Source organism: Benincasa hispida, unplaced genomic scaffold (genome assembly GCF_027475165.1).
Source record: "Benincasa hispida cultivar pf3 unplaced genomic scaffold, pf3_genome.v1.1 HicScf691, whole genome shotgun sequence".
Classification (NCBI taxonomy): Eukaryota; Viridiplantae; Streptophyta; class Magnoliopsida; order Cucurbitales; family Cucurbitaceae; genus Benincasa; species Benincasa hispida.
This window is the reverse complement of record NW_028326813.1, coordinates 486-18,150: the sequence shown is the minus strand read 5'-3', so window position 1 is coordinate 18,150 and position 17,665 is coordinate 486. Positions and strand designations below refer to the sequence as shown.

General features: G+C 40.4%; 1 protein-coding gene across 1 annotated transcript; it reads left to right on the top strand.

Annotated features, from left to right (window-relative positions):
- Positions 1-16,120: 16,120 nt before the first annotated feature.
- Positions 16,121-16,660, top strand: LOC150030016 (uncharacterized). Its single transcript, XM_090310160.1, has one exon. It carries the CDS (start codon positions 16,121-16,123, stop codon positions 16,658-16,660), a length of 540 nt encoding a protein of 179 aa, XP_090166286.1.
- The last annotated feature ends 1,005 nt before the right edge of the window (positions 16,661-17,665 follow it).

Below are 17,665 nucleotides of genomic sequence, written 5' to 3'. Positions count from 1 at the left end.
AGTTGCTCAAGAAGGTGGCCGCATAAAGATTGTGCATCAAGGTGATAGCATAATAAATCATGATGGGATGGAAAGCTGATGACAGTCGAATCCAAATTTAGTTTACAAGCCAACGACACACTATAGCAAGTACACTCAACTTTCGGTGACCATTAATCGGCGCACCAAAGCAGAAGATTTAATGACCACCCATCATTGCAATCATTAAAGAGAAAAGCTTCTTCACCTTGAGCTCTATAAATACCAAAGGCCACCATCGTTAGAGAGTTCGCCATATATATAGAAGTTAGATTATATACAAAATAGATGGTCGTAAGTCTGTTCATAGTTATTCTTATACTGAGAAGATGGAGACGAGCGAAGAGAAGAAGATGCTGAGAGTGAAGGATTTCATATCGGGAGTTCTATGAGTGGGTTTAAATCGCTCCTATTTCACAGTAACTGAAACACAAAACACATACATTCCACACAAACAGTTATGCATATAAACCTAATTATCGGCATGCTCAGAATACAATAATTAACAAGGAAAGGGTTCATACCAGATGAAGACTCTCTTCGAACGTCTGAACCCTAAGCAGTGGAAACTCTCCAATGGATCTACCAATGCCCAGCGGGTATGTCGACTACAATAGCACGATCAAAACGTACACGAACACTGCAGCGGGGACGACACCACCAATAGAGAAACTCGGGTATCCTTGGTGTCAAAAACCCAAAGAGTGGGCTTTGGTGAGTTTGGTAGAGGACGGAGGAGAATGCGTCGTGTAGACGATAAGCAAGTGGGAGATGGAACTGTGCTATCGTATAGCGGAAATGCTTATCGTATAGAAGAGCTACACAATCGTGTATGAAAGACTCAATGATCGTTTAGGAAAAACGTATACGATTGTTTAGAGAAAATGTGAGGTAGACAATCGTTTAGACGGACGAGCTTCTATCGTGTAGGCTCTCGGGATCGCTTTCATGAATTCTTTTTGGGCGCGAACGATAATACGAATGCACGATATGTAAAAATGAAAACGATTTTCATTGTTTTAATTTGCCAGTTACCATAACCATCGCAACTCACTTCCTACGTCCGAACGTTGATAAATTCGTTAATTATCAAATAATTAATCAATTAATTTAATTAATAAATATAATCATATTATATTTATATCCTATAGTTTGATATCATATATCTACTATAGTATTTTCTCCTTTACTTGATATAAATCATATTTATATCTAATTTCCTCCAAAATAATGTATCTCATACATTTAACCAATTATATCATATATAATTAACCAGTCAAATTATATCATATATAATTGAACTTCCTCTTGTCAATTTGAACATTTCAAATTAACCCAAAAACTAGTTCTCGACTTTATCCAAGCTACCCAGGTGACTTAATGGACCTATGGCTCGAAGCTTCAATGGTACGTGAATAGCTGACTAAACTCTTTAGCTACGAGATCCATCATCCGTTAACTGTCAGTGATTCCACTAAAGACCAACAGCTGAACTCTTCTTACCACAGATATATTTCTGTGTCCATCGGATATAACCAATCATGGGTACGATGACCCTTCACAAATACTCGTAAATATAGTTGGGCCAATTTACCATTTTGTCCCTGTAGTTACATCTCACTCCTTAAGTACCACTGATTCCTATAATGAACCATACAACATAGTCCAACTATGTGTGAACACCTCTCGGACCAAGAGAAGGTGTGTGGCACCACATCGTTCAAGCTCCGGAATCAGCCCTTAAGGGAACCATTTATCTACTTACCCCTGCCTCAGACGAATCCCCAAAATGGTAGGTTTAAATCAGCGACCTGGCCACTCGCACCCATACAAATCAAAGGACCGCCCTCAATGGCAGGAGTTCCCAACTCACTCAGGATTGAGGTCATGTTACCTATTGTCATCCTAGTGAAGTGAAGTCTCTGTCATGAACGGTGTTATATAACAAGACGTTAATACTTCATGGTCAGGTCTTATACAAACTCTTTGTATAGGACGCCCCTGCTTGCATGTCCCTAACACGAATGATCAGGATCAAATCCCTCGAACCATACACGAGTATGTAGTCCATCGTTCTCCGAAGACACTTGAGGATGTTCTTCACTGTGGTCCAGTGACCTTGGCCTGGGTTAGACTGATACCTACTGACTATGCCCATAGCGTAGCAAATATCTGGACGAGTACAGAGTATCGCGTACATCAAACTGCCAACGACAAATGCATATGGGACCTGTCTCATTTCCTCAACCTCTTAAGGCGTTTTTGGACACATTTCCTTAGACAAAGTGACTCCATGCCGGAACGGCAGTAGGCCCCTCTTGGAGTCCTGCATCGAGTACTTGAACAACATCTTGTCAATATACGATGCCTGAGACAGTGCTAGCACTTTGTTCTTACGATCCCAAATCTTTCATTTGGAATTGGGTTGCTAGCCAGTTGTTAACTGCAGTCAGTAGACCTACATCATTCCCAATGAGTAGGATATCATCTACATACAACACTAATAAGACTACTGAAGCGTTGATGATCTTCTTGAAGACAAAAGGTTCATCAACGTTTTGGTCAAAGCCATACGACTTGATCGCAATATCAAACCGTATGTTCCAAGATCGAGACGCCTATTTCAGTCTATAAATGGACCGATTCAGTTTGCAAACCTTTTGCTCTTGACATTGGGCTATGAATCCCTCGGGCTGCACCATATAAATGGTCTCCTCAAGATTGCCATTTAGAAAGGCCGTCTTGATGTCCATTTTCCAGATCTCATAATTATAATAAGCTGCAATGGATAGGAGGATGCAGATCAACTTTAACATGGAAACAGGCAAGAAAGTCTCCTCATAGTCGACTCCCTCTACCTGGGTATAACCCTTTGCCACAAGTCGAGTATTGAAAATTTGTACCTTCCTATCAGCACCCCGTTTACGCTTGTAAATCCATTTACAACCTATAGGGTGAACCCTATCAGGCTGATCTACAAGATCTCATACTGAGTTGAAGTACATCGACTCCATCTCGAGATCCATGGCCTTGACCCATTCATCCCGATCAGCATCCTCCATTGCCTTCTTATAAGACAATGGATCCTCAACGTTGCCATCTACTACCATAGCAAAGATTTTCGTGAAATCCAGATAGTGAACGAGTGGGTTCCCAACCCTCCACTACGTCGAGGTTCCCTTAAATCTTGAGTGGGAACCGACCTACTTTATGAACTCCCATTAACAACTTTTGTTGATGTAGCAGGCTTTTCAACAACTCTTGTTGAAGTTTCAATAGTTTCATTGGAAAGCTGACGTAACACGACTTTGCTTCGTGGATATTGCTCCCTTATATGATCCTTCTCTAGGAAAGTAGCATTTGTTGAAACAAACACCCTATTTTCCGTTGGATCATAAAAATAACCCCTTCGTATACCTTTGGGGTAGCCTACAAAGAGACATAACCTCGACCGTGGTTCCAACTTCTTGGGATTAGCTTCAAGCACATGTGCAGAGCAACCCCGAATGCGGAAGTGATGTAAACTAGCTTTACGCCCGTTCCACAACTCCAGAGGTGTTCTTGCAACACTCTTAGAGGGAACACAGTTGAGTATGTACACCGCAGTCTCCATTACGAAACCCCAAAACGAGTCCGATAAGGAAGCGTAACTCATCATCGAGTGAACCATGTCTAACAAGGTCCTATTTCTCCTCTCCGCTACACCATTCTGCTAAGGTATACCCGGTGTTGAGAGTTGAAAAACGATTCTATGTTCTATCAAATAGTCCTGGAATGCGGAGTCCAAAAACTCTCCACCTCGATCTGATCGAAGTGTTTTAATTCATCTATCTAATGCGTTTTCAACTTCAGCCTTGAACTCTTTGAACTTTTCAAAGGATTCAGACTTCCGTTGCAAAAGATAAACATGCACGTACTTAGAGTAATCATCAGTAAAACTGATAAAATACTCATAGCCACCTCGGGCTCGCACATTCGTAGGACCACAAAGGTTAGAATGTACTAACTCAAGAGGCTCCTTGGCTTCGGAACCTTTTCCAGTAAAAGGTCGTTTAGTCATCTTACCCTCAAGGCAAGATTTGCACACAGGTAAAAAAATTTCTTCTAACTCACTTAGAAGTCCATTCTTCACCAATCTCTCAATCTTATTGAGATTGATGTACCCTAAACGTAGATGCCAAAGTTGGGCATTTTCTTTTGGAGAAATACGTCGACGTTTTGATTGAGTTACGACGGTTCTAAACATTTCAATATTATAGAGGGAATTAATGGCTAACGACCTTAGCACATATAAATTCGATTCCAGATTTGCTGTGCAAATAAAGACACCATCTTTATGAATAAATGCTTTATTCAAATTGAAAGAAATAGTGTATTTATATTGCAATAAACACTTTACAAAAATAAGGTTCCTTTTTAGTTCAGGAACAATATATACATCATTTAATATTATAAACCTATTCTGTAAAGCTAATTGGAGTCCTCCCACTGCCACAGCTGAGATGATGTGCTCGGTGCCTACTCGCATCGTCATCTCACCAGCCTCCAGCTGTCACCAAGATCTAATCCCCTGAAAAAAAGAACAAACATGGTTAGTGGCACCTGAATCAATTATCCAGGCAGAATCATCATTCTCCACTAAAGAAGTTTGAAGCACTAGTAAATCATATTTACCTTTATCCACCTTGGCCTTAGCCTTGGCTGCTTTCTTCTCCTTCAAATACCGAGGACAGTTCCTCTTCCAATGTCCATCTTTGTTGCAATGGAAACACTTTCCCTTAGCAACTGGTGGACGCCTCCTCGAAGAAACAGGTAGTGGGTTAGCAGGTGCCTTCCCTTTTCCCTTACCACTCTTATTCTTCTTCCCCTTTGCAGAGTTTAAGTAGAAGGTGCAGACTTCGTTCCTGAGGTCGAACCTCTATGGAACGTCTTTGAGGATGAAGCAACATTTGCCTCACCCTTCTGCCTCTTCTTACTTTTTAGTAAAGATTGGTATGTCTGTGACTCGTTGAGGAGAGTTGCAAGGTTATATTTCACTTTGTTAAGAATCACATTGCTAACAAAGTACAGGAAGCTCTCCGGAAAAGAATGCAGGATTATGCTAATCTGGCTGCCCTCATCGATGGTAGACCTATTCAACCCCGCCACGTTGAAGTGGACCATCATGTTTAGCACATGTTCACGAACAGAGGTGCCTTCTTTCATTTTGGAGTTGAATATGTATTTAAGAGCCTCATGCATAAGCTGTTCAGACGGTTGTCCAAACATCCCCTGCAAGGACTCCATGATCTCACGAGCTGAGACCATAGGCTCATGCTTCATGGCTAAGACGTCAGAAAGACTTGCCAAGATATAGGCTCGGGCCTTCTCATTCGTCTTTGTCCATCACTCGTATGCCTCACGAACATTTCAATCAGCATTTGGAGCTGGAATAGGAGGACAAACCTCCGTGAGAGCGAACATGAGATCCTCGATGATTAGGTTCGTCGTGATCATGTGTTTCCATATTGAAAAATTATCGCTAGTTAATTTTTCGTTGCTTAACAACGATAAGGTGGCTGTAGCCATTATAAAAAGTTGCTGAAAATACGAACAAATCTTTATTAGATTTTTCTAAACCACTTTTAAACCAATTTGTTGTGAAAAATAGTTTCAAATACCCTAATTTATAGACTTCTATTTTGCAATGATGCCTAAGTGAGTAAGGACAAACACCATCGATGGGGTGATCAGTTGCCCCTTCACTGGGATGAGACATTCTCAACCATTAGGCAGAACCAACTCTTGGAATTGAACCTAACAGCCACCATTTTTTCGGTTCAGAATCGTTAACCTTTAACTATTCCGCGTAAGTGTAACCCCACGCTTTCGGTACCAGAGTCCTGCCCTAATGCGCTTACCGTAGGGAAAAGACAGCTTAGGACAAGAGACTAAGTTACCTTATCCTCTTATAGGAGATCAAATAAAGAAACGCACAAAACTGCCATCCTTTAGGGGGGACACTCATAGGGTTCCTCAAGGCGATGCATAATAACCTTATTCAACCTAACGAGGGAGACCGAGGGATATACTATCGCACTTCCCGATCCCACTTACTATAAACATTCTCTACATCCACCTTGATATTGACGTATCTAAACACCATCCATTGGACACGTAAAAGGTGCCGCAAGGCTGAGGATAGATCTCACGGTGTGGACTTTAGGAGAAAAGTGAAAGGTTTAAGTGAAGCATATTATGCCCCAAGTCCCTCCCACTGAATGTTCTACCTAGGGATTCATTAACTTAGACAATCCGGCTACTGATTTTAGTCTAAGTTGTTTTTTTAAACTCTGCTCATAAACAACGTTTGTCTATGAAATATAAACAAGTTCAAGTAGTCACATTTAGACACTTTAATGGACGGTTCTTAACTTGCATGCTTGCATCAAATCTATCTAATTCACCTTTCCAAGTAAGTTTTCAGGTAGGAGTGTTACGTTTTTGTCAACTTAAATACCCCAGCCTAGACAGAACCTGCCTTAGACAAAAGGTCCCTTATAGATAAATTTTCTACACTTTAACCTTTTTATTAGCCAATTTAATCCTATTAAACTGATTAAAAGATTAAAGCCTTAGGGTTACTAATCATAGAACCGTGATCTTAGGTCTATGTGATCCAAGTTTTAAACATTTTAAAACCATGAATTAAACCTAAGTGAGCATGCATGTCTTTCTTATTTCTTTTAGGTCTAATTTCTCTTTAACTCTTAAAAAGAAACAACTATAAAACATTGCGCATACGCATAACGAAGCGTTTATAACATTTATAAAGGAACCTATGTGTCATGCTTCATGCAATGTCCAGTCATTACTATATAACTTTTATATTACGCGTAATAACCAAGCTAACATGCTATCATTCACCCTTATACTATAACAATTATAATATAAAGATGATGCATGTCATTGCTTTTTAAGCATGCATAAATATAACTCTTATATTATATGATGCATGAGCATGCTCTTACATAATTAAAATCATGCTTCTCTAAATTATAACAATTACAATAAAGAGATGATGCATGACCATTGCATAACCAATGGTGGGATTTACTATATGTGCATACCGTATGACATATAAAACATACATCGCATGTAATAAACAAAGGATTAATGGTCGAGCCTTTAAACCAAAAAACGGGAATGAAAAACCCTATCTATTACATTTTTCATCGAGCAAACCGGTTCACAGGCGAACCGAGTCTTGAACTGTCAGGAGGTCTTCATCATGTAGCAAACTCCAGCAGGTACACGATCGTTCAACGCATACTAGACGATAGGAACATTAGCAAACGATCGTGTAGACGACGACGAGGCTGCGAAGCCTGATCATCCATGCGATCGTGTAGCGCGACGACAGGTAAACGATTTACCTTGAGTTACTAAGCGATCGTTTAGTCAATTACTAAGCAATGAAGCTTGCTGACCTAAACGATTTTCTAGCACGCTTTAAACAATATGCGATCGTCTCATCGTCTAACCTATGCATACAACTTGGTAAACGATTTACCTTGCAATGCTAAGCGATCATTTAGTCAGTTACTACGTGATGAAGCTTGCTGTCCTAAACGATCGTCTAGCTCGTGCACGCATGAAATGATACTCAACGATTGCATACCCAATCGTCAACCTGATACGACTAATTCTTGATCGCATACCCTATCGTTCAACCGCGATCGCATACTTCTTCATCTTCACGATGCTATGGATAGCGATCGCATAGAACCACTTCTGCACGATGCGACCAACCCTAGATCATCTCCTTCCTCGAAGAGCCGCAACCTTTGCCCAGAACTTCGACGAATGACTCGAGACTTCAAACATTTTTAATACAAACTCGATTACGATTATTTATGCCCCAAAACATAGGGATCTTTACAAACAACCGCAAATGTAAAAGGAATTAAACAAACCGAGGCAATTCATCCTGAAAACATCCGTTAAAATTTAAAACAACATAGAAATGCACCCACCATTAATGTATACGTTATTTCGTTGCAACGGATGAAATCGGAGTATCAGAAACCTGGCTCTGATACTAATTAAAGGATTTCATACTGGGAGTTTCATGAGCGGGTTTAGATCGCTCCGATTTCACAGTGACCGAAACAACAAACACATACATTCCACAAAAACAGTTATGCATATAAACCTAATTTTCGGCATGCTCAGAATACAATAATTAACAAGGAAAAGGTTCATACCAGATGAAGACTCTCTTCGAACGTCGGAACCCTAAGTAGCGGAAACTCTCCAACGGATCTACCAACGCCCGACGAGTATGTCGACTGCAACAGCATGATCAGAACGTACACAAACACTACAGTGGGGACGACACGACCACAAGAGAAACTCGGGTATCTTCGGCATCAGAAACCCAAAGAGTGGCCTTTGGTGAGTTTGGTAGAGGACGGAGGAGAACACGTCGTGTAGACGATAAGTAAGTGGGAGATGGAACTGTGCTATCGTATAGCAGAAATGCTTATTGTATAGAAGTGCTACACGATCGTATATGAAAGACAGAACGATCGTTTAGGAAAAATGTATATGATCGTTTAGATGGACGAGCTTCTATCGTATAGGCTCTCGCGATTGCTTTCACGGATTCTTTTTGGGTGCGGACGATAATAAGAATGCACGATATGTAAAAATGAAAACGATTTTCATTGTTTTAATCCGCCGGTACCATAACCATCGCAGCCACTTCCCACGTCCGAACGTGGATAAATTCGTTAATTATCAAATAATTAATCAATTAATTTAATTAATAAATATAATCATATTATATTTATATCCTATAGTTTGATATCATATATCTACTATAGTATTTTTCCTCTACTTGATATAAATCATATTTATATCTAATTTTCTCCAAAATAATGTATCTCATACATTTAGCCAATTATATCATATATAATTAAAGTCCAATTCTGAACTTCCTCTTGTCAATTTGAACATTTCAAATTAACCAAACACTAGTTCTCGACTTTATCAAGCTACCAGGTGACCTAATGGACCTGTGGCTCGAAGCTCCAATGGTACGTGAATAGCTGACTAAACTCTTTAGCCACGAGATTCACCATTGTTAACTGTCAGGCATTCCACTAAAGACCAACAGCTGAACTCTTCTTACCACAGATATATTTCTGTGTCCATCGGATATAACCAATCATGAGTACGATGACCCTTCACAGATGCTCGTAAGTATAGTTGGGCCAAATTACCATTTTGCCCCTGTAGTTACATCTCACTCCTTAAGTACCACTGATTTCTTTAATGAATAACTCTTGGGCCAAGAGAAGGTGTATTGCGCCACATCGTTGAAGCCCCGGAATCAGCCCTTAAGGGAGCTATCTATATACATACCCTGCCTCGAGGAAGGAGTGAATTCCATCTTGTGTAGTGGTGTTCGTTGCTCCAAATCAGACGAATCCTAAAAATGGTAGGTCTAAATCGGCGACCTGGCCACTCGCACCCATACAAATCAAATGACCACCCTCAATGGTAGGAGTTCCCAACTCATTCAGGATTGAGGTCATGTTACCTATGGTCATCTTAGTGAAGTGAAGTCTCTGTCATGAACGGTGTTATATAACGAGACGTTAACACTTTGTGGTCAGGTCTTATACAAACTCTTTGTATAGGACGCCCCCACTCGCATGTCCCCAACATGAATGATCAGGATCAGACCATCTATGACAAGTCACAACACTTATGACCATTCCACAAAGCCGATCGCGTCTGTAGCATTACCAGGATAAGGTTTCCCTCCTTTATCCATATACTACAGACCATTTTGGTTATCACTCAAGACATGATCCACTTGTATGTCACCACATACATGCTTGAGTCACATACAGATAACTAGGGATTTTAGTTTTATTGGTTGTGGTAAAGCAAGAATAAAAATAATTTACTGAGCAACACAACAAGATGGGTAGTAAATATCCATTTATTTACTCACAGGTGTTGTAATACTATTTAAAAACTATTGGACATAAGACTTTAGGGCTCAAACCACCAACATAAAGAGATCCTTTTCTGGATAGCTCAAAAAGATGGTCGGGAAGCACTACGAAAGAAGAAAGGGGCCAACACTTGCGAAAGCAAGGATATTCATCTAGGTAGAGTTGGAGTGAAAGACAGTGTAAAAGGCCACAGGAAGCAAGACATTGCTACTGTGCTTCTAATCTCTACTTTATATTGTTATTCTGTATTCTGCATTTAATTTATAAACAATGGAAATCTCATTTCAACTTATGTTCAATCTCTCCATGCTTTGCATGAGTAGCTAAATTTCTGAATAGGTTGAAAAGTACTTAGCTAGCATGACCTAAGATTTTCACTTTATGTGATCATCTTATCTTATGTATGCGTCATTCACCCTTTAAAGATATTTGAGAGAGTAGTCTAAAGAAAGAATCTAGACTTGAGAGAGTCAGATTAGAATCTAGGCTTGAGAGAGTTAGATTAGAACTGCATAAGCAAGAGATAGAAATTTAGACATAAGTTCTGTTTGTTATTATGCATCGCATGCACCCTAGAAATAGGGTATTATAGTATGTGGTCACCTTGTGTATGTGTGCATCATTCATCATCGCATAGACAAAAATAGAGGCTTAGACATAAGTCCTATCGACATTATCGTATACATCGCATACGTTCGATAAATAGGAACTATGGTATTTGCATTGAGAGATGATATGTTGTTGTGTGTGTATAGCATGATCGCATAACGTGAACGCAATCTTAGGAAGTGCTAGCTAAATCCCTTCTCAACCCGTTCATCGCATACTCATTGTAATTCTCGATTTCATCAACTGCTTACTCAAATCCGTCGCATAGGAAATATACTTAAACAAAACACCAACCAACTTATTTGTTTTTGCCACCGCAAAGGAATCAAATTTAATGTTGCATAGTAACTCAGTAGTCCCTGTGTTCGACCCTGGACTTACCAGGAAACCTAGTGAGATTTATACTTGGATCTTATTAGGAAAACTTGCATGTGCAACGCATAACACATCATCGCAACTCACAACATATTTGCATTACCATTTATAAGGCATCAAGTTTTTGGCATCGTTGTCGGGGACTACAATAGTACATATTGCGCCAATAGTAAATTCTTTTGATTTTCTTTGCAGCTTTCGACCTCTGTGCACTGCCATTCCTTTGGTAAGGGAAGAAGCAGGTGTCGCATGAGCGAAGGACAAGTTCCTGAGCCCAACTACGACCTAGAGATTGAAAGAACGTTCCGAAGAAGATAGAGAGACAACCTTGGACAACAACAAGAGAGAAATCCTAGAATGGCGAAACAACTGGAAGAAAGAGTAGCAAACGCGAACAATATCATGGCGAACCACATTCTCCTGGAGAACGATCGTAATAGACCCACTAGGGACTATGCGTCGCCTAACCTCTATGATTTCTCCCCAGGAAACATGAGGCTAGCTTTGGATGGATCGAGGTTTGAGATGAAGTCGGTTATGTTACAGATGATTCAGACGGCCGGACAGTTTGATTGAAGGCGTGGCGAGGATTTGCACGCCCATCTCTGGAGTTTCATCGAAATCTGTAATACCTTTGTGTTCCTAAACATCTCAACTAAAGAAGTTCGACTAACATTGTTCCCATTTTCGTTATGCGATCAGGCAAGAAAATGGGCCTATTCTCTCGAATCAGGGGAGATAACTTCGTGGGAACAAGTAGTAGAGAAGTTCATGAAGAAATACTTTCCCCCTACCGAGAACGTAAGAAGGAGGAAATTGATTACAAATTTTGAATAGGAAATTGACGATTTGCTCAGCGATGCCTGGGCGAGGTTTAAAATATTGGTGTGAGATTGTCCGCACAACGACTTACCTGACTGTCGCCAGATGGAGATATTTTATCACGGTTTGAACCCTGCGTCGCAGGCAGCTGCCAATGTAGTAGCAGCTGGTCGTCTACTTGACAAAACGTATAGTGAGGCTAAAATTATTCTTGTCGCATATCAAAGAATCACGAAGATTGGCGAGAAAGCGATCAACGACTAAAAATTTGAGAAGGTGACACAAACAATGGGGCCATCACATCTCTACAAAATCAAGTGAATGTGATAATCAATCTATTACAGGGCATCACAATCAATAACCCTGGAACGTAAAAAGGGTAGGTCAATGCAATTGATCAGATGAGCACGAGTCGTGCCACTTGTGGAGAATCATATCCGATGGAAGAATGTCTGAGGAACTCGCAATCAGTATACTTCGTAAAGAACAATCCTTTCTCTAACACATACAACCCTGGGTGGAGAAACTACCCCAATTTTGCTTGGAAAAATACTCAATAACAGAATTATCAACCTATGGCACAAAAGGAAGGGTCGCCAAGATTTTTCTCGCAAACGAACGGTCAACTGCAAAATCAAGCCAGCAGCTCACAAGCACTGCCATCTTCCTCCCTGGATAACCTATTAAAGCAGTACATAGAAAAGAACAAGGCGGTGCTCCAGAATCAGGCGACTTCAATCTGTAATCTCGAAATCCAAATAGGACAGATTGTGGGCGAGCTGAAAAATAGACCGCAAGGGACGTTGTCGAGCTCAACTGAGCTCTCTCACAACCCGGGGAACATAGGAAAGGAGCAATGTCAAGTAGTGACCTTAGAAGTGGAAAGATAATAGCGGAAGAGAAGAAGGAGCAAAGTAGGACTAATCTAGTTGCGATGGAATCCAAGACCTAGGACTAATCTAGTTGCGATGGAATCCAAGACCTAGTTGACACAAGATCAACCATAAGAACATAAGATGATGGAACCAGAAGTTGGTCCACTTCTAAGCCTATGGAACAGGGAATTGTGAAGGTACAACTACCACCATTCCCGCAAAGACTTAAGAAGAAGACAAATGATGAAGTGTAGTACCATCGCTTCATGGAAATGTTAAGACAATTACACATCAACATCCCATTGATGGAAGCAATAGAACAAATGCCAAAATATGCTAAGTTTTTTAAGGACATGGTGACAAGGAAAAGAAGCACAGGAAAGTTCACAATAGTGGTGTTAACGCAAAAGTCAAACACCATAATTCCACTGAAGATACGCAACCCCGGAAGTTTCATGATACCCTACTCAATTGGCGGGATATATATTGGTCAAGCGCTTTGCGACCTTGGGGCTAGTATAAATTTAATGCCCCTTTCAATTTTCAAACAGTTGAATGTGGGGTACTTAACGCCCACGACGGTGACTCTCCAACTGGCGGACAGGTCCCTAGTTCACCCAGAGGAAAAGTTGAAGGATGTCCTGGTCTCAATTGATAAATTCATTCTACCAGTAGACTTCATCATTCTTGACTACAAAGCAGACAAAGATGTGCCCATCATATTGGGACGACCATTTTTATCTACTGATCCCGCTCAAATTGATGTGTACAAGGGAGAGAACACGTTGAGTGTAAATAGGAAGAAGCTCAAGTTTGACATCATTAAAGCCATGAAGTATCCAGAAGATAAAGACCTATCCAATTCTGACAATGAACCCAGTTGTAATGAAGAAGAAAAGTCCGAAGAAGAAGATGAAAGAGAGGATGCGATCGCATCGGTAGAAACCTACAATGTGATCATGGAAATAGTGAACAAAGAAGAAAAAGTGAATTTGAATAAAGAGAGAAAAGAATAAAAACCATCCTTGGAACAACCACCTACCATAGAATTAAAAACTCTGCCAAGTCATCTGAAGTATGTTTTCCTGGGGCAAAATGAAACTTTGCCAGTGATAGTTTTCTCTATGCTACAAGAAGAACAAGAAAATGTGTTGCTTAGCATCCTGAAGAAGTACATAAAAGCAATCGGATGGATGCTAGCAGATATAAGAGGAATCAGCCCAACATACTGCATGCACAGGATACGTTTCAAAGAAAACCAAAAAGTGTCTATCGAACATCAACGCAGACTGAACCTTGCGATGAAGGAGGTTTTGAAAAAGGAGATAATTAAATGGTTGGATGCAGACATTATATACCCAATCGTTGATAGCATGTTGGTCAGCCTTGTGCAATATCTACCCAAGAAGGGAGGAATGACGGTAGTCCCAAATGCAAACAATGAATTAATACCAATGAGAACCATTACTAGCTAGCGGATCTGCATGGACTACTACAAACTCAATGCGCTGACAAAGAAAGACCATTTTCCCTTGCCTTTTATTGATCAGATACTAGACCGCCTAGCAGGAAATGATTACTTCTGTTTTCTGGACAGGTATGCGGGCTACAACCAAATAATGATCGCTCCTGAAGACCAAGAGAAAACCACATTCACCTGCCCATATGGAACATTTGCTTTTCGCTGCATGCCATTCGGATTATGAAATGCGCCGAGCACGTTCCAGAGGTGCATAATGGCTATCTTCTCTGAGTATCTCGAGGATTCAGTGGAAATTTTTATGGACGACTTCTCGATTTACGGGCAAACATATGAAGTATGTCTGAACAACTTGGAGAAGATACTAAAGAGATGTGAAGAGACAAATCTTGTGCTGAATTGGGAGAAGTGCCACTTCATGGTGAATGAAGGTATTATGCTCGGGCACAAAGTTTCCAAGGAAGGGCTGGAGGTGGATAAGGCGAAGATTGAGGCCATTGAAAAACTTCCACCTCCAGCAAATGTGAAGGATGTCAGAAGTTTCCTAGGTCATGCAGGATTTTATCGTCGTTTTGTGAAGGACTTTTCGAAGATTGCTTGACCATTGAGTGTGTTTCTCGAGGCCGGTAGAACGTTTGACTTTGATTCATAATGCCTCAACACATTCAAAATACTGAAGAACGCATTGATAACCACACCTTTGCTGATCGCACCTAACTGGACAAAGTCATTTGAGCTAATGTGCGATGCTAGCGGTTATGCGATGAGGGCAGTGCTAGCACATAAGAGAAAGACAATGGTACACCATATCGCTTATGCGAGTAGAACATTGAACCCTACCCAAGAAAATTACACTACCACTAAAAAGGAACTTCTTGCAGTGATCTTTGCGCTGGAAAAATATAGATGCTACTTTCTGGGATCCAAAGTGATAGTTCACACCGACCACTCAATAATCAAATATTTAATGACCAAGAAAGATGCAAAGTCGAAGTTAATTCGATGGGTTCTCCTCCTCCAAGAATTCAACATGGAAATCATTGACCGTAAGGGGACAGAGAATTAGGTTGCGAACCACCTATCAAGATTAGAGAATCCGGAAGTAGACCGCAACCAGTCAGAGGTGAACGCATCCTTTCCAAATGAGTAGCTGTTCAAACTTGAAGAATTACCATGGTACGCAGATATGGTAATTATCTGGTCTGTGAACAATTTTTTGAAAATTACACAACCCACCAAAAGAGGCGACTTATGTACGAATTTAAATCCTATTATTGTGACGAGCCAAATCTTTACAAGAGGGGGTCAGACTAGATCTTATGTCTATATGTACCAGAAACTGCTTATCATTGCATACTGTCCCAATGCCATGACTCACCATATGCTCGATACTTTGAAGGTCAACGCACAGCAGCAAAAGTGTTACAAAGCGGGTATTTTTGGCCAACTCTATTCAAGGATGCGTGAGACTATTCTGTGAGATGCGAAAAGTGCCAATGCACGGGAAAATTTTCATGGAAGAATGCGATGCCAATTAATATTATATTAGAATTGGAACTCTTCGAGTGTGGGGCATAGACTTCATGGGACCATTTCCATCATCAAATGGTCACAAGTACATTCTATTGACCATCGATTATGTCTCCAAGCTGGCTGAAGCGGTATCATGTTTCGTAAGCGATGCGACGGTAGTCTCCAGATTCTTGCGAAGAAACATCTTCACTTGTTTTAGCACCCCATGTGCCATAATAAGTGATGAAGGCTCTCACTTTGTCAATGGCGTCATCAACAAACTGTTGCTCAAGGATAATATCCACCATAAGTTCGCCATCGCATACCATCCACAGACAAATGGCCAAGCCGAGGTTTCTAATAGGGAAATCAAACTGATCCTAGAGAAGATGGTGAATTCTTCACGCAAAGATTGAGCCATGAAGCTGGACGATGTCTTGTGGGCATATTGGACCACCAATAAAACACCTATAGAAATGTCCCCGTATGCATTGGTGTTTGGGAAGGCATGTCATTTACCGCTAGAATTGGAGCACAAAGCACTGTGGATAGGGAAGAAGCTCAATTTTGATTTGAAGACTGCAGGAGAGGCGAGAAAACTTCAGTTGCTCGAGCTAGACGAATGGAGAATTCAAGCATATGAAAATGCCAAGATCTACAAGGAACGTGCAAAACATTGGCATGACAAACAACTATGCGAAAAGAATCTCCAAGTTGGACAGAAGGTCTTGCTATACAATTCTCAACTACAAATTTTTTTTGAAAAATTAAAGTCACATTGGTCCGAACCATTTATAATCAAAGAAGTATTCCTACATGGTGCAGTTGAATTAACCAATGAAGAAGGGACCAACGCATTCAAGGTCAACGGGCAAAGAGTCAAGATGTATTACGATGGAGACTTGCATCACGAGAAAACCTCCGTGGACCTGAGGAATTCCTGGCTGAAGAAGAAATGAGCAGTCCCTGTGCTAATATGTGATACAAACTTATCAGGGGCGCGTTTTTTTGAAGTATCCCTTTGATATCTTTATTTCATGAACATATTTACCTTTTTGTACAAACACTACTCTTTACAATTATCAATTCTTTCTTTCATACTTTTTACCCTCTTAATATTCAGCAACGATCGTAGTAAACGATTGCGGTGGAGCTACGCGATAAAATAAAAACACGCGACCAGTTCGTTCAGCCCATCAGAATCGAGGAATCAACCCGCCGCAAAGAAGGATGCGATTACAGATGATGCGGGCAACAAAGAAAATTTTGGGGTTGTATCTTTCTTAGACTTTTTATTCCAAATTTTGCACTCCCGTATCTCATTTTGACATTGCTAATTTTATCATCCCATCCTTTTTAATTTGGCGCAATCATTGAATGTTGATTACTTTGTTTCGTCACTGCATTTTTTTCCATACCAATTATGATTTTAATGATGAAATTCATGCCTCTACTTCTCATCGCATGTACTAGAATCAACTTAAATTCAGAATGGCCAATTCATGAAACATTTCTAGAAGTTAGTAGTCCACCAGCTTTCTTTCAAAATGAGTTTTACGAAACTTCCTAAGAGCATCACATGAGTCATTTCAGTCTATCAGCAATGAGGACATTGTTGCATATAAATTTAAGAGTGCCAGTATTCATTTTCAACCTTGCCACTTTTAGACATGTAAAAAAAATAATAACGTTGAGAGCGGATCCTACTCGTAGTTGGATGTCCACATGACACCCGTGGGGGCAAGCCAAAACGAAGGCGGGAATCGTGATCAACGCATAAATCAAGTGATTGAAACTCCGCTGCCAAATAAAATGGGCATGAGTTTAGACTGAGAAAGCGCACCTTAGTCGTAGTTGGATGCTCGCATGAAACCCATGGGGGCAAGCCAAAATGAAGGCTAGGTACTTGGATTAGCACAAGGTCACAAAAAAAATATCTAAACTGCGCAAGGATAAAAATCATT